The sequence below is a fragment of the Polyodon spathula genome, chromosome 7, assembly GCF_017654505.1.
Source record: "Polyodon spathula isolate WHYD16114869_AA chromosome 7, ASM1765450v1, whole genome shotgun sequence".
Classification (NCBI taxonomy): Eukaryota; Metazoa; Chordata; class Actinopteri; order Acipenseriformes; family Polyodontidae; genus Polyodon; species Polyodon spathula.
In genome coordinates, this window is record NC_054540.1 from 19,763,955 (window position 1) to 19,791,938 (window position 27,984).

At 35.3% G+C, this 27,984-nt stretch overlaps 1 protein-coding gene across 1 annotated transcript; it reads left to right on the top strand.

Moving 5' to 3' along the window:
• Positions 1 to 603: 603 nt before the first annotated feature.
• LOC121318321 (neural Wiskott-Aldrich syndrome protein-like) lies at positions 604 to 27,659 on the top strand. The gene is given in 13 exon segments (XM_041254843.1): positions 604 to 1,220; positions 12,259 to 12,393; positions 13,690 to 13,776; positions 15,104 to 15,200; positions 16,082 to 16,105; positions 20,158 to 20,332; positions 20,430 to 20,472; positions 21,556 to 21,709; positions 22,453 to 22,459; positions 23,136 to 23,234; positions 23,236 to 23,692; positions 25,620 to 25,728; positions 26,456 to 27,659. Coding segments are annotated over 13 exon segments (1,560 nt in total). The 5' UTR covers positions 604 to 1,109; the 3' UTR covers positions 26,518 to 27,659.
• The last annotated feature ends 325 nt before the right edge of the window (positions 27,660 to 27,984 follow it).

A 27,984-nucleotide genomic window follows, 5' to 3' on the forward strand; every position in this document is an offset into this window, starting at 1 on the left:
AAATTCTGATGTGGTTTAATGCCAGTGGGTATAGGATGAGCAAAATGACTCCTAAACCTATGTTGAGAGTCAGCAACCCTATTGTGTACACATGATATTTGAATTGACATGATTGGAAACAGTGTTCACATAACACAGAATAGTTGGATGTACCCTTGCTCACAATATTCAGGGTTTTGCCTCATTTATTAAATTGGGGGTTGTTAAATTACACTCTTATAAATATTATTTCTTAGTTTATTATTATTATTATTATTATTATTATTATTATTATTATTATTATTAATAATAATAATAATAATAATAATAATAATAATAATAAAATAATAAAATGAAAAAAACAAAACACTTATCAAGTTGACCATATTTTTGATAGTTAAGCAGAACTGAAAGATACTGCCAAACGAGTACTTAATTGAAGGTCCTTAAAAAATCATTTAGTACATTTTATCATACCTTTATCGTATTTTCCCTACGCCTGCGGTCTCAAGTAATACCTTAGTTTGCATTACTGATTTGGCAATGTGCTGAATTTATCCCCGCCCTGCTAACCCCTCCGCAAACTGCATTTGTGTTATAAAATCCACAAGGCAAAACAGGGCTAGACCATTCTGTAATGCAAGGAATCATTTTTAGATGCAGATATATCTTAAACGTTGAGGCTGTTTATGCAATGCATGTTACAAACATGGCGTATTTATAAAATTGACTTGTATACATAGTCGATCGGTCTAAGTAGAGTGAGTGTTAAATTTAGCTTGGCATGTTTTCCTGGATACCCCTGTTCACTAGTGGTTGATTCTTCCTGCTGCCATGTTGGATTGTGATCCTGATGCTGTTGGAGTTCTGATTAAAGTTTAGATTTTTCTGTCTCCTTGAGATCTGAGTTCCTGAGACACGCTAAGAGGTAGAGGGGGTACCGATATTTTATTACCGAACTACAAAAACAGCAGACCATAAACTCTCCACCTTCCCCTGGACTCGAAACAACACCAGCATCAATGAGCAGACCTGGAGTCAAGGCCACGCTGACGAATGACTGAACATATTTGATACAATTCATTAATATTATAAATTGTTTATTATTATTAATAAATAAATAAATAAAAATGAACAACCAGCATCCTCCACCTCCGCGGCGGGTCGCCAATAACAGTTCGCTGCTCCTGACACCGCAAGAGAACGATTGTCTCCTGAATTACCTCGGCAGGAAATGCATCGTAAGTTTTAATCTTATATGGCATTTACTTATATGCAACTTGCTCAAAAACTGTGCAGGGACATGTTATTTTAAAGTATGTTGTCGAGAGTTTCAATTACCGTACAGTACTTGTGGCCTAAGCTATGGTATTTATGTCTGTACGTAGCTAGCCAACAAAACTGTCTTAAGTCACGAACATATCACAAGACAGTGACAGCCTATGTTCTCTGTAAATGTTGTGATTCTTAATGCTTACTTGTCGGATGGGAGGAGAACGGGTATTCGGTGCTCGCTTCCCGGGACTGGCAGTCAATAAGTCGGTAGATGCCAACAGAGACCCGAGGCCTGGCTTTACGCTCGGTTTCACCAATCAACCCCCCCACCTTCCCAATTGCAATGCTGTTTACTTAATTTCCAGATGAACTGTGAGTCAGGAAAGGCTTAAGTGCAAGTCATAGCTTTTTTATGATGATACAATTACGTAGCATTAGCAGTTACATTTGTTTGATTCGCTGCAGATGCATTCTTCCAAAATTTAATGTATATACATAACATTATATTGAGTTCGCTGGGCGATATATGTATGTACTTAGTTGCATTATTATTATTATTATTATTATTATTATTATTATTATTATTATTATTATTATATAAAAATAATAATAACACAAGGAAATATAATTATTGAGTAAACAGAATTGAGTGTTATTATTTGCAGGACAATTGCAGCATCGACATGAATTTTCTTGTTGGTGCAAGATGTCCAAAGACGAAATAACGCTTATTTTTTACTTTCCTCGTAACACCCTTTACCTGTGTTGCTCTGAGTCTGGGACGTTGAGTATTTAGACAGACTTCTTGTTCTGGATATAGAAAACGACTATTGTGCAAAAAATACTTGGTTATGATCAGATCAACAAAAGTTATTTTTGACAATTACTGATACGGTATTATAGGGAACATGTTGTGTCGTTGTTAATCTGATAGACGTTCATAACACAACCTAACTGTAGTTGTTTTGTTTACTTGAAGATTTAAAACTAAGTAGAGTGGTGTGCAAGACTCGGTGGGAGAGGTCAGTTGTGCTTGTAAAACTAAACTCATTTTTGAATGTACAACAAACTGGAATGTCAACAAGTTTAAACTGGCGTAAGGCAGTAAACGGACAGCTACATGAATTTTATTTTGGAAGGGAAATCTGGTAATGGTATTTGTTACTGTGCTGTAAAACTAAGATAAAGTTTGCAGCAAAGCAAAATATAATTTTCATGGACATCAAAGTTGTTGTATCTGGTCTACAAGTTTAAACGACATGAAATAATACATTGCACAACAGTAATGAAATAATAACCAGTGTTTACAGTATGAACACACAGTTCATTGATCATTTGCCACTAATCCTGGGTTGATTTGATTTCCCACAGTAACTGAATTAGCTGCAAACATGTAACATTAAAAGTAAATGGACTTGCAAAAGATCTTAGTGAGATTGGCTATTCCATGTTGAAACCACATGCAAGGACTGAATGCAAATCATTTTCTGTCCTATGCAAAAATGAAATAAACCTACCATACCTCTTGGAAACAAACTTTCCAGTGTATTTTTAAAGATTTTTATTATGTACAGTATGGGCCTATATGACAGTGAGTACAGCCCCACTACCATGTAAATATGTTCTTGGTACTAATGGCTTTGATTTTGTATTTTTGTTGTTCATAATTTCAAGCCTAAAATGTAAGGTAAATCTTAAGTCAAAGACAAATGTTTAGATAAACAAAGTCACTTTTATTCATTTAAGTACTGTAGTTAGCAAAAACAAAGCAGAACTGGGTTGTTTCAAGGTCACTGATCAACCAATACTACTTACAAAAAAGGAAGCTGAAGTGAATAATGTTTCCTCTGTGGTACTTAAAGTGTTTCAAGCGGTTTGCTGCTAGATCTGTTTTGCAGTTTGAAATCTCAGTAGGTCTTCTACCCCTTTAACACAGACACACATTAAAAAAAAATCTTAAAAATACCCATTTACACAGCACAAATTATGCGCAATCTGTGCCGGTATAATACCAGCATAACACTTTCACACAGCCAAAGGGATCATGCGAGTACAACCTTATAACCTGTCAATCAACAGATTGTTTTCATGGCAATGGAAACCAAACAAAGTCACAAAACAAAATGGCACCGCCGTTTGTCGAAGAAGTAAATTTGGATGCGTATTGCTTGCTTTTAATTCAGTTATATTATACAATGTAACAACCTGTTAAGTGTCAAATTCCAGGAGTTTTAGGCACAATGTAGGTTGTGTATTTTATTGCAAAAAAGGCAGTACAATATATTTAAAAGAAAGAGTCCAGCTCTTCAAGCAAAAGCAGAGAGTGAAAGCACTGTGGATGCTAATATTATTTTCTTTTATATAAAGGATGCTTGTGTGAACACTTGACTTGGGTAATGGATTGTCAGCATGGTGATGTATTTTGGAACCAAACACTCCCAAGATTTTCATATAATGAGTGGAAAAAACATTTCCGCATGGGATGAGAAACATTTGAGTACCTGGCTGAACAACTGTCTCCGTTATACAGTCATGTATGTTGACTTTCAATCCAAGCCCACTATAGTGCTTCAGTACCGGCATAACATTTCAAACAGGCAGTTAAGACGCTTCATTGCTGTCTCTGATCTGAACCACCTTGCGAGGTGGTTCAGAGATGGCATAAAATGACCGCTCTGTCACAGTATAGGCAATTCACACAGACCAAAATGCAGCATCAGTGCCAGTATCCTGGGGAATAAGCAGACCGAGGAAAAAGTGGATCGGCGTCTAGTATTTAAAGGGGAGGTTCCATTGTTTCTAAGGTTTACGTCTACTAGGACCACGTCTGGGGAATTTGTAGATCGAGCCCAGGGAATAAGTTGATCAGATATATTAACTAAAAATAAATAATTTAAAATTAACTTTTTAAGTGTCATTTATATGTCTGTTTGTTTAACAAACGTTGTAGCAGCTTGAAATGTTTTTGTTACATATTTAACGTGTAAGCAGTTCTGTGAGGATAGGTATGTAAGCAATTATCAAAAAGTTAAAGCATGATTTTCAGTCTTGGATAAAATTGAGCTCCATGCTGTGGTTACTAACTTAGGCCATGATGCACAGCAATCACCGATGCACTTGTATTATTATTTATTATGTGCTTTGTCATTTCATTTATTTTTACAGACAGCACTGTAAAAATATTTTATTTTCCAACCTAGATACATAGGCTACATGACAAAACTCCTGTTCCTATTCAAACAAAAAAAAAGTGAAACATGGTTAGTAATTTAGGAGGTTAACGTTTCGTCTTTGTAAACGGTGATAGTTAACGCTAGGCCTACTAACAAAATAATAGACCTTGCAATACTACAATAATGTTGTATGATTTTATGTCATTAGAATATATTCCTAAAACATTTTAATTTCGATTAAAGATTGACAACATTTTGACATGTAAAACCATTTAATAATATACAGTAAATAAATCTTTGCAATCAACTACATCTGAATAACGACATTTTTACAGGCAGAAAAAAGCTGACAAGCGTTAAACACAAGCCTAGTATAAAGACGTAAGTTACAGTATAACTGAACACTTTGCATCGCACATATATTTTTACACACTGAAAAAGTGGTGTGTCAACACATTACTGTACAATCTGGCAAATAAAATGACCAGATTAAAAAATGTTGATTCATGTAGCTAACCTTCCCTTTAATCAAACTACTGCCACGCCTTACTTTTGCCTTACTGCGCTTGCGCGATCCACTTTTTCCCCGGTCTACTAAGTGCCTATGACACCAGTTCTAAACCATCATAACTTGTATGAGATTGTAAATCAATATGAGATTGTAAATCAGTAAGTCAAGCCAGATTCTCCTAAAAGAGCTTAACACCTTTTTTCTTTCATTTTTTTTACAGCTTGTCAGTGTAACTGTTTGTTTTGAAGATTTTATTTAAATCAATTACAAAAAATACAGCACTGAGAAAAACAAATAAGCCTTATAAACAAACAAAAAAAAATCCCTCTGCTTTGTTAAATACTGTACTGAACTCTGTGAAATAAACTGGTGTTATTAACTTTTTAACATGATTGGTATTGGGGATTGTCAACGTATCAAGTGTCAGTTTTAGTTTAATTTAAGAACTTTAGTTTGTATTGCACATTAAATGTATGTACTTTTATAGCATATCAGTATGTTGCACTCTGGTACAACCTAATGGTAGATGTGTTCTAAATCACAAAAGCACCTTTGGCATAGGTTCACCAGTGGAGTACTTTGTGTGATTTTGTTTTTTTGTCCCTGCAGTGGATGTCTGTGAGGAACTGGAGTCGTATGTGGCTTTAGCTTTAACAATTAGTGTAGGTGCAAACAGAGGGTCCCCATAAGTGTGTAATAAGCAAACTGTAAGTGAAAGAGTCTAGTCAAATGCAAGTGATGTACTGTTTTTGAAGTGTTTAAGATATGAACTTGAATGAGGGCATGCACAAGTTTAAAATAGTCATATCAAATTGAAAGTTTATTGTATTTTAGCCAAATGCAAACCAAAATGTCTATTGGATGCTGGGCAGGTATAATACAAGTCTGGTGCAAAATCAAGGTTGCCATCATGTTCATCCAGTGTAGTGTGACAGACAGGCAGACACAATAAGCTGTAAGGCTCCCCATGTTCTGAACAAGGGTGGTAAAAAAAAAAAAAAAGGCAGGGGAAGCAGAAAGCAGCAGTACCTTCCCCTGTTGTGCTGCCTTTTGAAATATCTGCATATTCCAAAATACACGTAATGAGCTCAAACATTTTCAACAGAGGGTATGAATAGTAATATTGTTAGTGCTAGTAAGAGGTAAGAAATAGATTAAGATCTTGATTAGCCCTTCTTTAACCAAACATTCCACTGAAAACTGGGAACAGAAGAAAAAAAAACAATATTTTGATTTATTAAAAAGAAGGGTTTGCTGCAGTGACCCAATTACTGTCTACATTAATGTGCAATGCGTGAATATACCATCACAGACAGCACTTGGTGTGTTCTGTAAAGCAAATACTTTCCATGTTCTAATGTCCTTAAAATGTGTCATGGTTAGGAAGACAACCCTTTGTAATTCATTATTCGGTCAGTTGTTTTACTGAATTGTATTGTTCAGTGTTGTAAGATGGGATTCAGTCAGGCTATTTATTCGTTTTAACATGTGCTTATTATGATCATGTTGCCTGATGCTGTCATTCAGTTTATTGTACAGTGGAGGCTTCATGTTGTACCTGAGCCAGAAAGGAACGATTGGCTGTTACTGCTGTTTTCATTCTTTCTCAGCAGTTTTAGTTCTGGTTAAAGATGGATCCCAGCCAATTCACACAGCACCAATAGAGTCAACAGTAGAAATATTCTTACTTTACCAGTCAGCAGTCTTAGCAGGAAATGCCTTGGTTAGCTTTTTCTGGGTTATGCATACACTACCTCCTATTTTCCTTAAAAGTAAACAGTTTTGTGTTTTCATCATTTTGGGACTAGAAAAAATAAATACGGTACTTGCCAAGTTGGTGTACTTTTTTTTAAACTCCTTCACTTTGGATATAATTTGCCATTTTGTCACTGAGTTCTATAATCAAATGTTTAGGTCATTAATAGGTATACAAGGGTTATCAGTAAATAATACAATCTGAATAAATCTGTCTGCATCCAATTATTTGTTTTGCTTAGAGTGAGTAATTAGTGAGTATTCACATAGGGCCATTGCAAATGGTGGAAACGATCCCCCTCTGTTAACCTGTCTAACCAGCCCGATCGTTTACTATTCTCATTTCCATTTTAAATAATACCACATCATTGAAATAGCAATATAACAATATTGTGCTGTGCGAGCTGTGACAACCTATTTTTAGGGGTTGGACCATTTTGAACAAGCTGGGTTCGATTTGCAGGCATTAATATGGAGCTTCAATCAGTCCAAACCGTTCCTGGGTGCAGATAATTTACTCTAATTGCTCCCATGTGAATACTCCCTTAATCTGACATGTCTCCCAGCTCTCATAAACAGAGCAAACTGTTGGTCATGTACAATTGGGCTGGGGGCGGCATGCAGATTGTCCAGCTAATCTGTATTAAACCACTTAAACTGCAGATGTGAAAAATTAATGCATGCCAGGTAGCAGATTTTATAATAATTAATAGCTTTTTTTACTCCTAAAGTTGCTGTAAAGTACTAACTTGAAAAGAATAACACAAACATTGTGCACAATAAAAACACATGTTTTTGTAAATAGCAACACGTGCAAGGAACAGTAAAATAAGCATTACAAAAAACACAAGATTTTTGATTAAAAATGTTTTTATAAATGGAAAAACATACATATGATGAGTAAATGTTTTCTGTAAACAATAACCTGCACATATATACACACACTTTTTTTCTTTTCTTTTTTTACTGTGCCATTACAAAATACATCACATCAGCTAAAGCACATCATGCCGTGGTTTGTTGCCGTATCTTCCATTCTTCGCAATACACTAACAGATGCAAGGGATGTTTGCGCGAAATAAGATTGGATAAAAATGTCACTGGACAACCCCCCTCCCCCTCCCCGATACAGCTTGCATACTGACGGAACAGGTTGAATAGACCCAATAGAATAAATGCCACACCTTGATGTAGGTAGGTATGGCATGGTCTTTTTTGACATAGCTGCATATGTCCTGGGACTGAAGTGGTTAATCATCAAAACACTTTTTTGTTTTTTGGTGTGCATAAACCTGTGCATGTGTTGCTTGGATAAGAAAGAAACTTAAACAAACTCACAGTCCCTAGGAACTGTATTACTGCAGCATTATCTTAGCCAAAGCACATATAGTCTATTAAGGCAAGTTGACTCACAAATTCGGATTCCAGATTTATAAAGTATTGTAACTTTTTTTCTAATTTTACCAACTATTCTGCCTATATTTAGATCTATTTCCAGATGTACTTTCCAAAGAAATAATGTTGTTACAATATGTACCTGGCAGATCTTTATATTTGGGTATGTAGTTTGCTAGTATTTGTGTTCTTCAAAAACTTCAATTGTCTTATTTAAAATAAATAAAAAAATAACCCAAGGGCATAGACAACTGTAATGACTAACAGTCTGGCCCTGGCTTTGATCTGTATTTGCTGCCTGCAGTGTTTTTTTGGGACTTGCTGTTTTGAACACTGTTTCCATCATTAAGTCGGTGGAAACAACTAGTTTGTCTGGGAATTCAATCATTAAAGCATGTGTAGGAACAGTTTGTCAATGAAAATGAAAGGACAGAAAGAAAAGTAACTTTGAAGGATTGAGTTCTTACCTGGAAAAGTTGAATACTATCCACATGAGTCGTGTGTGGAACTCTTGAGACTACTTAAGGTGAGTAAGATAGCGGGTTTCTTCCTTTCTTGACATGACATTTACTGTATTAAGTAGGATTTGGAATTGTTTCATCATTATAAAGTAGATAACTTTTACTGTATTTAAGGCTGAGACGTTGCATCGTATCATTTGAACACTATCGGTCGTGAAGCATGTGCCTCGTTTCTGTGTAACAGTTTTAAGCAAAGGGAGGGGTTTTTTTCCCTGCTCGCTTTAGGTCTGACTCCCTGAATCTTCATGTGATTGAGCTAACCTTCACCCCACCCCCAGCCACCACCCACCCCCAATGAGTTTTTATTGATGGGGTCACATCTGTATGGAGTGCCACGTGTACCAAAACTATTAGTCAATTCATTCATCAGTTTGTCCATCAATTCATAAATTTTTCAGTTCATCCATCAGTGTATAAGTTAATTTGGCAGTTGATCAATTCGTGCAACAATTCAGAAATTCATTTGTTAATTCATCCATACGAAAGGCTTGACAGGCTTCTGAGGGAATCGATTGCTCCACGATTGACCTGAAAATTAATTAATTGAAATGTGAATTTCCAACTGTCAATCTGATTCTGTGCCAAAAAGCGTAACAATTTCTAGCCAATTTGAGCAGGTACTAAAATTGCAACCAATGAGAATCCATTTCAAGCAAAACTGCTTCAGCCAATAACCTTCTAAAAAGGCATTTCAATCACCTCAGCCACAAGCAAAAAAAAAAACCCAAATCTTATCGAAACACGCCCCTAACAACAAACTGCTGCTGTTTGAAAACCGTTTGTCCAACAAACTCCAAACTTGGTAGTTATCCTCCCAGTAACAATGGGATGCAAATATGTGAAAATGGTGGTGTTTTATATAACAAGATGGCCGCCACTTAAATGTTTACATTTGAAATTTAAACCTGTGTCAGTTGACAAACAATTTACTTAACTAACTCCAAACTTCACAAGCATCTTCCCTGATGCTGTATCAGTACAATTGACTTGTAAAAAAATGTGTTGACCGCAAACAAAAATGTCTGTTTGACTCATTTTTTAGAAACCTTTTGAAATTTTCTTCTTGGGAACCGGTGAAGCGATTGATCTGACACTTGGCATATAGCATCAGCATCCAAACCCGCATCAAGTTTGCGAAGCAGAAGTTTCTGCAAGAAATTTTAATGTCAGAATGGTTGCCACAAATCTTATGGAAACGCACCCTTAACAGCAAACTACTGCTATTTGAACACCATTTGACCAACAAACTGCAAACTTGGTAGTTATTGTCCCGTAAGAATGGAATGCAAATATGTCAAAATGGTTATGTTTTATAAAACAAGATGGCCGCCAGGTGTACGTTTTACGTCTGAAATTTAAAACTGCCTCAGTTGACAAACGGTACAAGCATCATCCTTGACACTGTAGTAATACAACTGACTTTTAAGAAACTTGCGTTAAACCATATGGCTGCCAAAAAATAAACTTTCAAAATCTTAGACTGGTACTGATACTGGGGCTTGGGAACCGTAAAACTGCCTGGCAGTTCTAGTTGTTGTCATTATTATTATTATTATTATTATTATTATTATTATTATTATTATTCCGTCCAAAAGTTTGTCGCAGAGTCATGAAAACGCATACGTAAGTGTATGCCTATGTGTGGACTGGCATCACAGAGTGGAAAAAGTTCACAGTTTGGCCACTTTGCGCAAAATATTCAAAGATCTTCTTGTCTGAAACCGCAGTGTTGATCGGCACCAAAATTGTCACATTTGCTCGGGACAAGGTCTTTTCTAAGTTTTGTGAAATCCACGCTTTTTCGTTAAACATGGATGCAACGAGCAAAATAACAATTTCACGAGTGCTATATTTACATATAGTAAAGTATAAATCCATTCTGCAATACACTAGAGACATGAAACTGACTATGATAGTAGAGGGTAATGTGAAGTACTGTCGATTTCAAAATGGAGTGTTTAGTTACTTCAATGGTGCTTCTTTGTATTCCTAACCCAACTTCAGTCGTTAGCAATAAATAAATGCAATACTTCGTGGTTTTTCATGACATGTCCTGTATTTATACTATTGGGAGATTTTAAAGAAGTACTGTAAACACTTTTGATTCAGCTATTCCTAACTGCAGAACTACTAGAAGAATACTTTTTTTAGTTTGCGTGTTTGTGTGTTTTGTGTGTTTGTTTTTTTTTGGTCATTTTTTCGTTTTGTCTTTTTTTTTTTTTTTTTAATCCCTGGATCGAGCTGTAAATTGTTTCTGCATCATTGTCTGCTGTTGCCTTATTTTTTTTTCTTTCTTAATCTGTATTTAACAAAAATCTGAAAACAAGGGAGTTGATTCCACATTCCTGTTTGCAACTCATCAAGAGGGATACAGGGAAAAGGGTGGATTGATAATATCACACAAAGGGGGCAGAACTCCAAAACTTCTGATTTAACACTACAAAGTTGAAACAAACGTTTTAACTTTGTAACAGAAAACCTTTTTTTTTTTTTTTTTTTTTTTTTGTCATCCTACAATAAAATGTTCCTTGCTGCATATCTTCAGGAGAATGTCCTTAATGAATGAATTGACTTGAAGCGGTGATGTGGTTTAGTCTTTTGATTTTATTGCCGTTGACAGAGAAGCATGTTTTTTCCCATAATTATTATTTTTTAACGCACAAATGCAAAACGCTGCTTTAGTTAAACCCATTGTTACGAGTATATGAGAATTGTTCTGTGGGACTTTAACAACATAATTCACCTGACAAAAATTACATACCCTGCTAAATCAAGGATACTAACCTGAAGTAAACAATCCTACATTTGAATTGTAAAGCTTGATTGATCAATAAATAGAGCCATAGAACTTGGACTTCTTATAACAGATGCAATCAATTAATGTTTAATAGTGAAGTTTTGTGGGGTTTTTTTTGTAAAACTAGTATTACTAAATACTGTAGATGCGACGCATGCTCCCCATTTTTTGGGGCAGTTGACTATGGACAATACTTGTATCGGCTCTACAGACAACTTGGCTGTCTGTGCTGTGATGAAATTTTTAAATATGAATGAATTTTCCTTCTGCTCAGTCTGTAGAAATTACCAATTTTGATTTCAGCAGTAGAGGAATACTGTAGTGGGTTTTTGAGCGTTTGTAATAATAAATACAATAGATCTCATTTTATGGCATCTGAAATGCTTCAGGGACATGGACGGATTTTGGATACAGATGTTGTCTTCTGGTGTTAGTTCCCAGGCTGCACTGATAAGGAAAAATGTGCAGTACCTTGACTTGTGCTGTGGTCACTACTGCACTGTGTGAATCACACCTCACATTTTGTTAACTAATGGCTTTTAAAACTGTGATTTTTTTTTTTTTTTTTTTTTTTTTTTTTTTTCTCTCTGGCTTTAGATTTGTGGAAAATGGTCTGTGAATTACTTTGCTGCAGTAATATTTCACACATATGATGTGTACCAATACCTTTCATGGTCATTTTATTAAGAGTTGCTTGCTGTAAACATGATTAGTCTTAAGTCCTGCACTAAATTTCAAATGCAGCACAGTTTAAAACTAGGTGTTGTGTATGATTTGTGAAATAATCATTATCTGATTTAAAGGAAAACAAATTTATATATACCTCCCTGTTTTTTTTCTTCTTTCTTTCAGACTTTGTCTTCTGCTGTAGTTCAAGTTTATACAGCTGACCGTAACTCCATGTGGTCAAAGAAGTGCTGTGGTGTTGCTTGCCTTGTGAAGGACAATCCACAAAGGTCTTATTTTATCAGAGTATACGATATTAAGGTAAGGACACATTCGTCAATGCCATTGTACTGCAGTAGTTCCATTCAGGAAATGTTAGTGCATTAGGGAGTACTCTGCCAACCCTTTTAATTGCGAAAAACAAATTCCTTGTTTAGATATCCTTGTTATATTTCACATTGCAAAGTACTGTTTTCCGCTTGTGTTAGAACAGTCATTTATTAGGACATGCTCTGTGTTCATGATCAAAGCATGCTTTGTTACATGAGGACAGAGGTCTTTTTTAAGCACATGTCTTCAGTAATGCAGTGGCTAAAGACACTGGTGGGGTAGTGTGGGGGAATCATATCTGTATCTGCTGTACTATAAGAGGAAGGTCTTCATTACTCTCAACATTGAAACTACTCAGTTATTGGGCTAAAACATACCTGGGCAATGTTACTGCTCTTTCTTAGGTTGTTCCTGCTATTGTGTATTTCAGTGTTTTGTTTCTTTGGTTGATAAGTTTGTCTTAAAGATTTAATACCTTTTACAGCCAACTGTTTTTTTTTACTTATTTATTTCCAGACCCTTCCCAAAATACAGCAGTGCATTTTCAGCCTAACAAAACTTTTTTTTCTAACATCATAAAATATATTTTTAAAAAAGTGTATGAAAATAGTTATTTATATATCATATAAATATATATATATAAGTGTATATATATATATATATATATAGATATATATATATATATATTATATATCATATATATATATATATATTCAGGGAAAGTTCACCGTAAACAAAATTTAACATGAATTCTTGGAAAACAACTTGATTATTCTTTACTCAACATAACCAACTTCACCGCATGGTAAAATAGTAAACAACTGCAATTCAAATGTCAACAGGTTGCCTAACAATACAAACATTAATCAATTAATTAAATATAATTAGTCATTCATAGTGTCTCCTCCTACCTGCATTACATTATATCAGTGTTTGACGTGTCCTTTGAAATAGAAAATACAAATCGAAGGTTTTTGTTGGGAATCTGAGAGTGAGATCGCTGCAACACCGCTATCTTCAAAACAAACAGGTTGTCTGGCAGGTTTGCAAAAGGCTTGACTGCCTCTCTATAGTGCATTTTAATGATGGAATGCTGTATTTACATAGCTACAGTAAGGGATGTATAGTGTATAATTAAACATGGCTGATGGTGGCTACCCTAAGCCGTCCAGTGGAATTGGACATAGCAGATGGATCTTTTACTGCATTTGGTGCAAGTGCTACTGCATTTCTGTTTACATTATTATATTAATGTGTTATTTGGCTAAAGGTAATACTTTTTTGCAGGATGGGAAGATACTGTGGGAGCAGGAACTCTACAACAACTTCTCATATAATCATTCCAGATCGTACTTTCATACATTTGCTGGTGACGTAAGTCTCAGTTTCCTGTCGCCGACCATTTCTGTTTTGTGTTTTTTATTTATTTATTTATTTATTTTAAATGTATTTACTGTATTGGCATAAACCATTTACATTTTCAATTCTGTTTGTATCTTCAGCAATGGTAGATAGTCATCTGGTTTCACAGAACCTGATTTATCACTGGTCTGTCTAATCAGGTTCTGTGAAACTTGCCAAATGTCTTGAAAGTAATTGGGGATTAACCCTCTGCCAAGAAATTGGTTAATGTCAGAGATAATGACAAATCTTATCTGCTAGAATAAAAATAAATCATAAATTGTATTCTGATGATGATCCAGTATGGTTGATGGTGCTCAGACTCTGGTAATCCATCGACTGCTTACAGCTGCACACTGTGTTTGTCTGTAGTTTGTGTACAGTAAGGAGCTCATATTTAAGAACCCAATGCATCATTGGAAAACAAAATAATGTATGAGTTCTTAATAAAGAAATCATGTGTATTTATAAAAGTTGTGTGTCCTATTGTTGCAGCAGTTGCTTATTCCTGCATTTTTGAAAGAAAGACCTTGATTCTTGCATAAGTTCATAGGGCATGGAATTCATGGCATGTCATTCTTTAGGAAAGGAATTTGATGTGAGAAACACACATGAGCGTACAGGGGCAGACAGACATTCCCAGCTCATGATGTCATGTTTGCTTGACTCCCAGGGAAATACGATATTGTAACAGACACTGTATGTATTTTAGACTTCTTGTAGATGTTTTGATAAAACACTTCTCTAACATGCCTTTTGCAATCCACAATAGTGGGCTGCCATGAATGAGTAGGTAACAAAATATACCACGTGCAAAGAGAGTGCCCTGATGTGTAACAAACTGAGAAATGCCTACTCGAACACTTTTCCCATTACTTTCATTAATTCAATGTTCTATTAGCTACAGTGCTTCTCTTTAACCATATTAGTTATTTAAACATGTCCCCCAAATAGTTCAGTAATGCAAAGTGAAAGATTGCTGTGCATCAATATGCACAAAACTTGAATCTTTTTTACTTTTTTTGCAACTGATTTTGTTTCAGTAATTGAATTAAAAGACCACTTTAAGTATTTCACAGATTAGCTAATCCAAACATATGCCAATCTAGTGTTGCATATATTTAATTTTGTTACATCGACTGTAACTGTAGAGGCTCCACATTGTGAGTCTGGTGTCAGGTTAGTAAAGGAAAAGATAATGTTTAAATTTCCTTTAACGAAACACAACACACAGGTGAGTGTTCCTTTACAGTGTCAAAGTTTTATGGTTTTATATGTGGCTTGTTTTGGTTCTACTTAGACGTGTCCGATTGGACTCAATTTTGCTAGTGAAGAAGAAGCAAAACGATTCAGAGCAGCAGTAGGAGAATTACTCGGGAGACGGCAAAGGAGAACTGGTGAATATCCCTTTTTACAACTTTTATATTTGCTTTGAAGTTCTGTGTGTGATCTTGAACATCATTTAATGTTTTAATTTTAAAAGAGTTACATTAGTGTTTTTATTCACCAGAACCAACACAGTACACTTTCCACTGCCCAATGTTTACTTTGCCTAGATCAATTCTAAAATTTGTTGTTAAGCACATTGGATCCAGAATCATTTACAGATGCAAAACATACATACTGCGTTACTGTAGAAGCCAAAGCTGCAAAGGAAAGTTAATTGATTTGGCTTGCACACGCTCCTTCCTCATTTATTATGCTCTGTGTGCTTATTCAGCCTACATTTGGGAACCCTTCAATAACCATTCACTCTGAAATTAAGAATGGTATGCTAATTAGAAATCCTTATATTCTGGACAGTTGATATGTAGTACAGGACTCCAGTGCTCAGATTTCTTTTTTAAAATACAAACCTGTTTTCTTTTTCACACTGGCCTGGAGGACATCAAAATGATTAGATTCAGACAAAAAAGTACAGCACCTTTTAAAGACCTGCGTTATTTTCCTGTTTATGTTGCTACTCAAACTTCAGACATTTGAAGAAGGGGCAAACAAAGTGTTTAATTGAATTTTGCCAAGTTTTTACAGAATGCCCCTTTAAGTAAGCGCCATATGTAATGTAATTTAGACCCCTTTTTTGTCTTTGAACCAATTAGCATTGCAACTACTGGCCTATTTCATTTGAGGCCAGTTTTAGAATTGTATATTCTGGAATTTTGAAGTTCCTTCTATTTTATTTATTTTTTGTTTGTTTCACTAATTTGTGCTACTGACATGTACTTCTACATTTTAATTATTTTAACTTTTTTTTATTTTTTTTTATTTTTATTTACAGAAAAAAGGCGTGACCCTCCAAATGGTAGGTTATTAATTTGCATTAAAAAGTGAAATAGGAAAAAAAAAAAATCAAGAAATAGTCTGTATTGTTGGCTTAACGCAGACTTTAGGGACCTTTTGAGGGCAAGATACAAATTTACTATTAGGTACTATTAAGCAGTCTTAGAGGTAACTTTTTAGTGTATTTACTCTTGCAGACCCTGAATTTTAAGCTTTGTGCCACATGTTAACACAATGTTTGTTCTGGAAGGTAGCAAACAAAGATGGCTGCTTTAAATAGGTTGTCAGAACGTTTGGACTTTTTCACATTGAACAGTTGCATAGTACATCCAGTGCTACGTACGTATTATGTGCAAATGCAGGTGGAGAAATACTATCCCTTTTATGGTCCTGTGAACTTTTCAAAACTGTAGTCTTGTTGTTAGAAAATAAGTTCACAGATTTAGTTTTCTGTTATGTAATCATGACTGTTCTGATGCTAATTTTGAAATTGTAATCTTACATTAAAATAGCTTCTAGTTCGTAGGTTTTACATTCTCACTTTCAAACCAATCTTTTGCAGTTCTACTGCAAATCTCACACCTCATTTCACCTTGTCCATTCATTTGCCTTTTTTGATCTTTAATGTAAACAGGTTTAAACACGGGAGAATATTCTGGAAATATCTGATCATTTTTAACCACGTTTTTTTTTTTAACTGACGATTGTACTGTACTTTTTACAGCTCAACTTTGCATGGCATTTAAACAGTTATGCAAATATTTTTTTTTTCTATAAAGATATAATAATGTCTAAAGGTTGAAGTTACAATTTTACTTGCATGCAAAAACTTTTTTCTACACATTTACTTAATTGCAATTATATAGTGGTGCGTCTACAATTAAAAAAAAAAAAAAAAAATCAAATTAAAATGTTTTTTAAAACCAACCGGTCAAGTCAGCATTTGAGTCTTACAGCTGTAACACTGAGCACTATATTAGTTTTATGGTTATTCAAATGATGCAAAAGAACAGACAGCTGATGTGTTCAGTGTCGACTAAAAAAAAAAACACAGAATCCTATAACAGGCAAATATTTCTAGTACAGTACCTGTACTAGATCCAAGTACAAAGTAAGGCAAACATTAATCCAATACTATGAATAAAAATTATTATTCATACCAGTTTGTTTTATTTATTTATTTTTAAACTGAGCTATAACCTAACAGGGAAACCAATTACCTAATAGCTGCTATAAATACACTTCAATTTCTGGAATTAGTCTTTATTGTAAAGCTTTTAACTTGACATGTCTGGGTATTTGTTTATTTACATATTTGCATAATACGTTCTTCCTGCCATTGACACACAAATGCTGCGAGTCTGATTTATTTGCAGGGAACTGGCTACTACAATTTCATAAGATAGCTACAGTACATATTCCATTATTAATTTGCAAGGAGTAAAGTTGTGTCCACGCAGATTGTCAGCGTCCTGTTTACTTCCTGTAATTAATACATTTGAGACCTCATCAAATTACTCCTGCTAAACAAGGCTTGCTTTGTAAAAAAATTGTGTTCTATTGTCACTGCATGTGCTCAAAGTGTGTTGTATTCTGAATGTTTCTGGCTGCATGTGAATGTGGAATATTAAATTCCACTTGCATGTAAACAGACTATCCAGAATACTTATTTGGAATGCTTGTATTCAGGGTATGCATCGACCTACCTGTGTGTTGTAAATTTACCTGGAGCCTGTATTTGTCAGTTACAGATTCGTTGGATAAACACTTTCTCTCTTTGCTAGAGTCTGAAAAAAAAAAAAATAAATAGAAAAAAAAATTCCATGGCTTTTGGCTAAATACGTTCTTTTACAAGATGATTTGGGAAGGTATCAGGTGTACCAATGATTGTTATATTGAGAGTGCAATTTTTATTTTTTAAATGGGTTGGCTTTCTGTTTTGGTTTGGTATTCAAACAATGTGTGTCCAGATGCTTGTTCCCCTAACAGATTAATTAAACAACAAAAAAAGTATTTAAACATTCTTCTGTGGCATACCATTGATGGACTAGATAGTAGTCTTTTAAGTATGTGCGTACAAGTAAATTGAGGAAGAGATGTACCATATTGACGAACAGTAACTGCCTTGAAAAAGCTGTAAGACAAAGCTGATTTCCCTTTCCTGTAGAAAATCCTTGTTGTGAAATAGTGTAGGCTGGGAGGAGTGCCATGTTGCCCTTAACGATAGAGATTTAAACCTGTTTAAAATATAAGTATTCGGGTAGATTAGCATTGGCTTTTAATGGTTATGTAAAATACAGTAGAGCTTGTAGTTATTTGTTAGGATGAATGTTCCATGTCGACCTGAACTGGCTACCTCCCGTCTGACCATTGGATGATTTGAGAAGTTGTGATTGCACTGACCTTAAAATATATTTATGAATGAAAGGGGTCTGGTTGATTGGTAGATATTTAACTTATGGCATTTGACCCATGTTATCAGTGTCTTTGCACTGTAGCCTGTCATCAGGCTTTTGGTGTCTAACTGAAATAGATTAGTCTTAGGGCAGCTTTCAACTCCAAGGAGAGAACATTTTATGGATCTCCACCCAAGGAGCTGTTGTCCTATAACACCAATGGGTGCTTAGGAGCACTGCATTGCCTTGTGCGTCCAAAAGATGAACTCTTCCTTTTCTAAAGTGCCAATAACTGGTAAAGAGAGCCCCTGTGTGATGATGGGGAAAATACTGTTTGATGTAAACAGGGCTGTTCTTGGAGATAATAATATGAACTACATTAGTCCTACATGCATGTTTAACACAAAGAAAAACTAAACACAGAGGTAGTTGAGAAGTCTTTTCTGTGACAAATAATTGACCTGGAGAGCTGTGCACAAAATAAAGGTAATGCCTTTAAAATGACTGAGTCATGCTTCATGTTAGAGTCCTGCATTGGGTCGGGTACCCGCAGGGGACCCACAAAAGCAGGTCGGGTTCGGGTTGGAATGTGAACTTTTTCGCTCTTTGCGGTTCAATACAAAATTAATTTCGGGTTTGAATTTCAATCACCAAAAACGTTTTCTGTCCTTTCAGCGTACTCGCTTGTAACCCTTTTCCAAATAACGTATTGGAAGGTAAATGTACCGGTATTTCCTGCACTGAAGCAGGAGGCGATTAGGAAGGAGTCAGCTGATTAAGCAGTGTTGTTCTCGCTTGTTTGATACGTCGCAAGATCTTTTTATCACGTCTACTTGGTGATATTAAAAATGTTTGTAAACAAGGTGAAACAAAAGATAGCGCAGGGTTTATATCATGTAGTGGATAATAGTTCAAGAGGTAAAACAGACGTATTATTTTGGAATCATAGCGAATTAAAATAATGAAATAATGTGACTGGATTCGTTGCTTGTAAAACCTGTCATGTTTTTGTGAATGACAGCCACAAAACTGGTACATCATCTCTGCAAAAACACAACTGGTGGCACAAAAGGAAGACAGGTATTTTATACTAGAGTAAGTAGTGATAGTTAATATGTTACAATGTTAAAATATATCCAGACCACTAGAGAAAGCTACCACGCTGTATAGCCTGTTGAACTCAGCCTGTGGAGAATGGTAGAGATATCTGAATGAAAACGTAGGCAGTAGGTAAAAAGGACAAACACTTGCGGTTTTGGGTTGGGTTACAGGTCTTATTAAAGCGGGTCGGGTCAGGTCACGGGTAAGAAGATGCTGTTGCAGCGGGTTGCGGGTCAGTAGCGGGTCATCAAATTCGGACCCGCGCAGGACTCTACTTCATGTAACATGTAATCATGCCTGTGTAGCTTGTTTCAGTAAAATTACTTTGCAAAGACATCAAACAATCTGAAGCTTTGATTGATTTCATTCAAGCTGATTTCAGTGCTTTAGAAATGGATTATAATACAGTAGAGTATATTCATTCATAAAACTATCATTTGTTTTTAGGCACACAAATGTTATCCCTGCTGCACTGTTGTCCTATCTTCATTCTGTCCTTTTTTTTTTTTTTTTTTTAATAAAATGACCACATTTGTACAAATTTGTTGCTGGTGATTTTATTTTTCCTATGTTTTAGGACCTGTCCTGACAATGGCAACAGTTGACATAAAAAATCCAGAAATCAACAATATGCGATTTAATAATTCTCAAGTTAATAACATCATGCCTATCCACATTAAGGACAAGAAAAAGGCCAAAGGTAAAAGAAAGAAATTGACAAAGGCGGATATTGGCACTCCCAGTAATTTCCAGTAAGAACTTTTTTTCTTCTTACAAATATTTGTTAAATTATTAAATTTCATAGATTTAAAGTTTTTGTTTTAATTTTGAATAAATGTTGTTTTTCAGACACATTGGTCATGTTGGCTGGGATCCAAATACAGGCTTTGATGTAAGTTTACTTTTAGTATAAGATTATCTAAAGCGTTACATCTGTAATAAACTCATCACGAAGTGTTGATCATGTTGTTTGTGCTTTTATATGTAATTACCTGGAAGATATTTTTTGTGAGTTGATAGTAAATCAAGCAATACGAAGCATCCTGACTATATAATAAAGAATGGACATTACACAAAATCAGTGCTTACATTATAGTATTAAAAAGCTGTTTGATCTCTATACAAAAAAACAGAATGACTGTCATTCAATCACTTTATTTTGCCACACCAATGAGTTTGTTGGCATAAACCTCTTTTTTTTTTTTTTTTTTTTTTTAAACGATTCTCATGGGTTTATAGATACGTTATAAGTGCAAACGTACAATTCCTGGGATTTACGACATACAGTTTATAATCATTAATATAATTTAGTATACCGGGACTTTTATGAATGTAGTTGCCTGAAAATACCATTCGGTGGCAGGCTTGTGACAAATTTTTTTTTTTCTTTTTTTTTTTTTTTTTGAGAAACTGCCGTTTCAATGTCAAACATGTATAGTGGAGTACAGTTATTAGAATTAATGGTGTCTGTGTATACGTTCCAGGGCTCCAATGCAGTTCAGCATTTGTAAATAGCTTCTAAGAATGGTAATACCATAAATTCAATTGAGTATCAGGGTTTTAAAAAAAAAAAAAAAAAAAAAAAAAAAAAAAAAAACCCACAGAAAATTGACATGCAAGTGATTCAGGCTTTTTAGTTTGTTTGTGTTTTTTTTTTTTTGTTTGTTTTTTTTGTCTTTCAGATACTGTTATTCCAATATGGCTATTCTATAATGTGCACAATGCTGCTTTATCCCCCCCCCCCCCCCCCCCCCCCCCCCCCCCCCCCCATTGTCTAGTTAACAAAACTGTCATGTTGTTGTTGTTATCCTAAGCTTTCATATTTTTTTTTTGTGGTAACAGACAGCTGACCTTACCTTTTTTGGAATTTCGGTTACCCTAGCTTGCCTACGAAGGCTGTTGAAATAGTTAATCTGTTGGGGTAGTGAATCAATGAAGCTTGGTGATTTCATAAGCTCTTCCTAATTCATTGCAGCTGAACAATTTAGACCCAGAATTGAAAAACCTATTTGATATGTGTGGAATCTCTGAGGCACAGCTGAAAGACAAAGAAACTTCAAAAGCTATTTATGAATTCATTGAGAAGAAGGGAGGTGTGGAAGCTGTGAAGAATGAGCTGCGCAGACAAGGTGATTTTTTTTTTTTTATATAGTCATCTTTCTATTTTCATATTTTATTTCTGTCATCCATACCCATTTAAAACTAAGTTGTGCTGAATATAGAAATACTAAAACTCACATGCAATGATAAGTTTCTGAATGAAGACATTGGAAGACTTTGTTATTGAATTTCTTAAGTATCATTTAGTAGGCTGTTTATTATTCTATTGGCTGCCCAAGAGAAAGTAAACAAACACTTGAATAAATCTGAGGCGACTTGAGATACTTAAGTGTATTTCATTGTGATTTTTATGCGGTACATTAATGACTCATCGTCACATGCACTGAGGAACATCCACAATCCACCCAAAAACTCTGAGCCAGCATGATGTCTTAAATGCCAGTTATATGATAAGTGTTGTAAACAGCCAACTAATAGCACAAAAAAGCTTCCTAGAGCCCCTAGTCCCTAGGCAAATTTTGAAGTTAGGAACAAAAATAAGAAATGCTTTAAAAAAATGGTAACAATACTATTGACTAAATGCATTAAGCACTTTAAGCATATTACATGCAAGTGTCTGCAAATCAACAATAAAATAAAATAGAATTAACATAAAACAAAATTATTTGAAGAACTGGACTTGTATGTACACATATAGTACTTGGATGCTGTACTCTACATTTTTACATTTTTTGTACTCTACAGTTTTGCATGAAGTATGTTTCAAATATTCATTGAATAAGATATAATGATCCATTAATCTGTTCTGTAGGTCCACCGCGGTGGTGTGGTAGGTATTAATACAGCCATTCAGCATGAATTTAACCTTTTTGAATTTATAAACATGCATAACAACCTTTATTTGTTCTCTGCAACAAAACATCAGAACAATAAATTGTATCCACAGACTTACTTACCAGGTGTTTAGTTATGTTTAATAAAATGTTCCCTGGAAAGTACACATTGTAGTCCTGCAGTGCAACTAAGGATATAGGTGTTTGAGTTTTTACATACGAGCTAGGCAGGTATGAATTCTGACTGACCATCAGAGCTCCATTTCAGTTAGTTTAGGAGATATGAAAATAAGGTAAATAATATCCTGACCTGTGTGGCAAGAGATTTGTCTGTTCATTATAAAACAATTGTTTTCACATGCATGAACTTTACCAGTTTGAGATCTTTATTGCTGTGAATTACTGCCTGCAGTGTTTTGCTTTTCAATAATTATATGCAAAATAGGAGCAGGGTGGATAATGTAGCTTTGGGATCAACCGTCTATTTTGTAGAGCATGTGTGGCTTCTGAATCATAGGAAGGAACATTTTAAACATTTTATGTAGGATGGCAAAGTCAGCTGCAGGTCACTGATATACATATATACCACCTAGCGTATCTTGGGTAAATGACTAACTTCTGTGTCTTTTTTTTGTTTGTTTGTTTTTTTTACCCCCCATAGCCCCCCCCACCTCCCCCTTTCTAGAGGAAGCCATCCTCCCCCTCCCCCTCCACATAGTTCAGGACCACCACCCCCTCCCCCGGCCAGGGGCAGAGGAGGGACCCCCTCCACCACCCCCCTCCAGAGCACCCACAGCAGCTCCCCCACCCCCACCTCCTTCCAGACCAGGTGTAGGGGCACCACCACCGGTGAAGCCACCGCCAAACAGAGGCCACTTCCATCCACCCCACCCCCCGATGCATTCTTCTTTGGCTCCTTCAGGACCCCCACCCCCGCCTCCTCCACCTCCTTCTGCCCCTGTAGGGCTGGGCTCAGGAGGGCCGCCCCCTCCACCACCCCCTCCGCCACCTCCTGGACCTCCTCCACCCGGACCTCCTCCACCCCCTGGACCTGCCTTGGATGGTGACCAGTCTCCAGTAGGAACCAAGTCGGCCTTCCTGGACCAGATCAGGGAAGGGGCCCAGTTGAAAAAGGTGGAACAGAGCAACAGACCAGTGTCCAGCACAGGAAGAGACGCACTGTTAGACCAAATACGGCAGGGTAAACAGCTAAAGACTGTAAGTGTCAGTACTACTGTCTAGTTTCCCTTTGTATTATGATGTATTCTGCTCGAGATAAGGTTTTGTGTCCGAGATTAACTTACCCTCTAATTTTAACACTGACAATAAAATGTATTTTTGGGGTGTAAAATACAACATTACCTTGAAGTCCTGAGTAATCTCGATTTTAAATACTGTATAATATATAATGGTAATGGGTAGACATAGAAAAAGAGCCTTCCATTTTAAGTGCCGTGTTACTTTTAACTACTGTACAACCACGCGTGTGTTCTACAAGGTTCTGTGTCGGCTCAGCGCATTTTTTGGAGCTATCACACTGTACAAGTTAATTCCAATAATTATATTTTAACATTGCATTCTTAAACTCACTTAACATGTTAACCACCCAGCTACCCGTTTATTTTGGCAATATCCAAGTGCAAAATTGCCCCCCCCCTTTTTTTTTTTTTGCATGGACAGTTTTCAAAACAAATTTTAGCGTTTTTTTTTTTCAAAAATATGCTTTTATTGTTGTTATGAAAAATGCAAATGTATTATTTAAATATAACTTAAATAATAAGTTTGTTTACAATTGTAGCATTACAACACTATAAATCACAACATAACATACTTTTTTTTTTTTTTTTTTTTTTTTTCCCCCCCCAACGGCAGCATTATATACCGTAAAAACTGTTGAAGTTGATTTTCTAGGCAATTTTGCAAGGAGCGACTAATACCCCGGCACAACTTATGCACCGGTGTGTCTAATATTAAACTGCAGTGGAATTACTACAGCCATGGTTATGAATCACACAAACTTAACTGTCAACAATCAGATTTATTTTTTCAGGATCTGAAAGTTTTAATTTGTTACTCTCAATACCCTTAGTCATTTTGAATGTCAAACACAAGCTTTGAGACTCTTTACTGACTGCCTCTCAAATGTCACAGCTATACTGCTTCATTGTTAACATAATAGCTGTCAGTCTCTATGAATTTCCTTATTCCCACTCTCCCAAGCCATTGATTTGTCAACATTGACTGAACCCGCCATTGGGGTCTGTAACAAACAGCTGTTGGTTAGAAAGATGAGTAGTAAACTTCAAGTCTTCTGTTCGTTCTAAATGTAATGCTAGAATAATGCAGGTGACTTTGAGACTGGGTAAATTAGGACAGTCAGACAAAAAGAAAATGCTACTCAACAAGTTTGAAATTGCGCGTTGTTGAATTTGCCGAAATACATGTTAATCGCAGTGCTGAAAAAACAGTACGTGACTGGAGACGAAACAAAGACAGACTCAAAATGGCCAAAGAAAAACGAGCTGACAGGAGGAAAGTGTTTATGGCCCAATGCAGAAAACATTTTGTTTGATTGGAGTACTTTGAATGACTTTAATACATACTGTAACTTGTTCCACATGTCAGTGCAGCAGAGTGCTACCCTTGTAAAGTATGTGTGGTTATGGTTTTGATTAACAAAACAAATTTAATGTATTTCTACAGATGGAAATTGAATGCAGTTGTACTGCACCGTATGCAACACTTTTTTTTTTTCTACTTTTAATTTTAAATTTGAATTAATACAACAATTCTATAAAAGCCAATGCAACGGGAACTATTGTCTAAAGTATGGATTTGGAAAGAAATGTTCAGTAAAGCAAAGAAGATATGTTCTTGAACTTGTTTGGGTACTTGATAAGTTCAAATAAAATGCTTGTAGGTTAATACAGATGTAATATATAACTTGATTTTATGCTCTGTTAATTACTACTTTTTTAATTTTAGAAATTTTGAAAAACAAGTTCTAGGAGTTTAACTAAAAACAAAAAACACTATAAAAATATTAATTGAATAAAATGTTACAAACAAGGGTTATTTCAAAACAACCTGTGTATCTTTCTTTATTTGTCAGTTTTGAGCTTGTAGGCCTGTTCATGTCTTTAAGGTATCTGATGGTCCAGAGTCAGCTCCGTCAACACCAGGTCCTACTGCAGGAATCGTAGGAGCACTAATGGAGGTAATGCAGAAGAGGAGTAAAGCCATTCATTCTTCAGGTAGGTGTTTTACATAACAGTGTATGACGCTACTGTCATCTTATTGTATTTATAAGCCGGTTCTGTAAGCTGTATATTAACAGCTGGCCAAGGTTTAACAAAACACAGATGTCTGTAGACAGTCGGGTGGCAAATCAAAGATGAAAATACGTTTAACATCTGCAATTTTAGAAAATAGAGAACCCTGTTTACAAAACAGAACAAAATCCTGCCAACTGGCACTGTTTAGCTGGGCAAGCAACACGGTGTACGGCAGGGTAAATGTACACTGTCTAAGTGCTGGTCTTATCAAGTGTTTCGATGGACACAAGTTTAAAGTGGTTCTGTAATGGTGTGCTGGATGTTTTTGCCAGCACACAGCACGGAAATTCTTAAGTGCTGCTCAGCGGCTTTCACTTTACACATGAGTGCCAGAAAGGGAATACTCTCAAAATAGAATATAATGCAAGAAATGAAATTGTTTCCAGTGTATGAAGCATTTTGATATGAATCATCAGTGACCATATGGGGGGAAATATAAATGTTCCCAGTATATAGCTGTTCTTAAACAAGGGCATCTGTATATTGATCATATTTCATTATACTGGTTTGGATTTATATCCTTGTGCCCTACAGAGGATAGTGCTAATTTCTAAGTCATACATAATTTAAACTAAAGGGTTGGATTCATCCCTCAAGTTGGGCAATCAATCTAAGTGTTTTTTTTTTTTTTTTGTTTTTTTTTTAGATGAAGATGAAGACGAAGATGATGAGGAGGATTTTGAAGATGATGATGAATGGGATGACTAGTTTATTTCCTACATAAACAAAATTAAGACACTAAATTGTTCATGTCTTTCTAAACCCAGTTAACATGATAATGTAAATGTTCTATCAGTTTGCTGTATATCGCTTTTTTCTTCCTCTGTGCAATATCTCATTTAACCTGTAAAAGTTTGCCATATTGTATGTAAAGTTACTCTATTGGTGTCATTAAGACAAGTACTCTTGCAGATTTGAATTTGTGAAGTAAGGGATTTCAAGCGTTGAGTAAAACTATAAAGTTGCACACGTTAACAGGGGAGTAACTTTGAATACGATATATGATTAAATGAGATTGCACAGATGAATAATAATAATAAAAAAACATAATGTTCTAATTGTTAGTCAATGCAAGATAACACTATTTTCATACCCTACTTTTCTGTACCCTTAAATCATTTTCTTATTAAAATTCTAGTGTAGCACTACATAAAAAAAAAAAAAAAGATGCAGCTCTTAGACTATTTTGCCCCTTCATTTGCAATGCAGCGCTACATGAATGTCGAGGCTGTTATATTTTTGCACGATTTTAAAGTAATTCAATACAGGAATACAGTTATACATAATGCTGTGTTCAGCAATATGCTTTAATGGTCTCTATAATTCAGTACAGGAATGCACAGCATCCTATAAATATCTATACCGGTTTGTCTCTTATACTGTAGCAATACTGTTTTCTGTTGGAGTGAGATCATTTGTTTCCAACAGTCACACTGTATGTCTGTGTTTATGAAATTCACTTTTTTTTGTACTGTAGCAGTCATCAGAATAAAATTGTGGGAAGCAGGTCAATATTATTTTTTAAAATTCCACCTTTTTGTTTAAAAACATGCAAATTTACTATTGCATAGTGGTTCGTTTTTTTAAAAGATGCAGTAAAAACAGAGTTAATCACTTTTTACACCTGTTTGTGTGTTAGAGCTGTCTAACGATGTATTGAACCTTTATGTAGTAAGGAATGCTGTTTTTAACAGTATTGTTGTACATGGATGAATGTTACAATCTTTATTTTATTTTTCTTGGGTTTGTGGTGCATTAGATACCATAATATCAAACCTTGCAAATTGGTTGGAAAAGGAATGGTCTAATACTAAATTGTATACTTAAATAAATGTTAATATTTACGGAAATTTGCTGTCTGCTTTGTGCTTTACAGAATATAATGTACCAATTATGTGTGTGTGATCAGTGTAAATTTAAAAGGTAAGTAAAACCAGTAAGCTAACATCTGTTAGTTGTATCCATCCATCAGAGATGTTTCAGTTTCTTGATACCCACAGTTACGTGGTGAAGAATCTTTCAATACGTTTCATCCAATTTGATATGCGGTTCTGTAAATATAAATACAAATTTGAATTGAAATTCGGAGGGGGAAATTGGGCCAGTCATTTGTTCCTAAGTGCTATTGGATCTTGGTTAAACATCTCGTGTAAGTATTATTTTGTACCCAGTCAC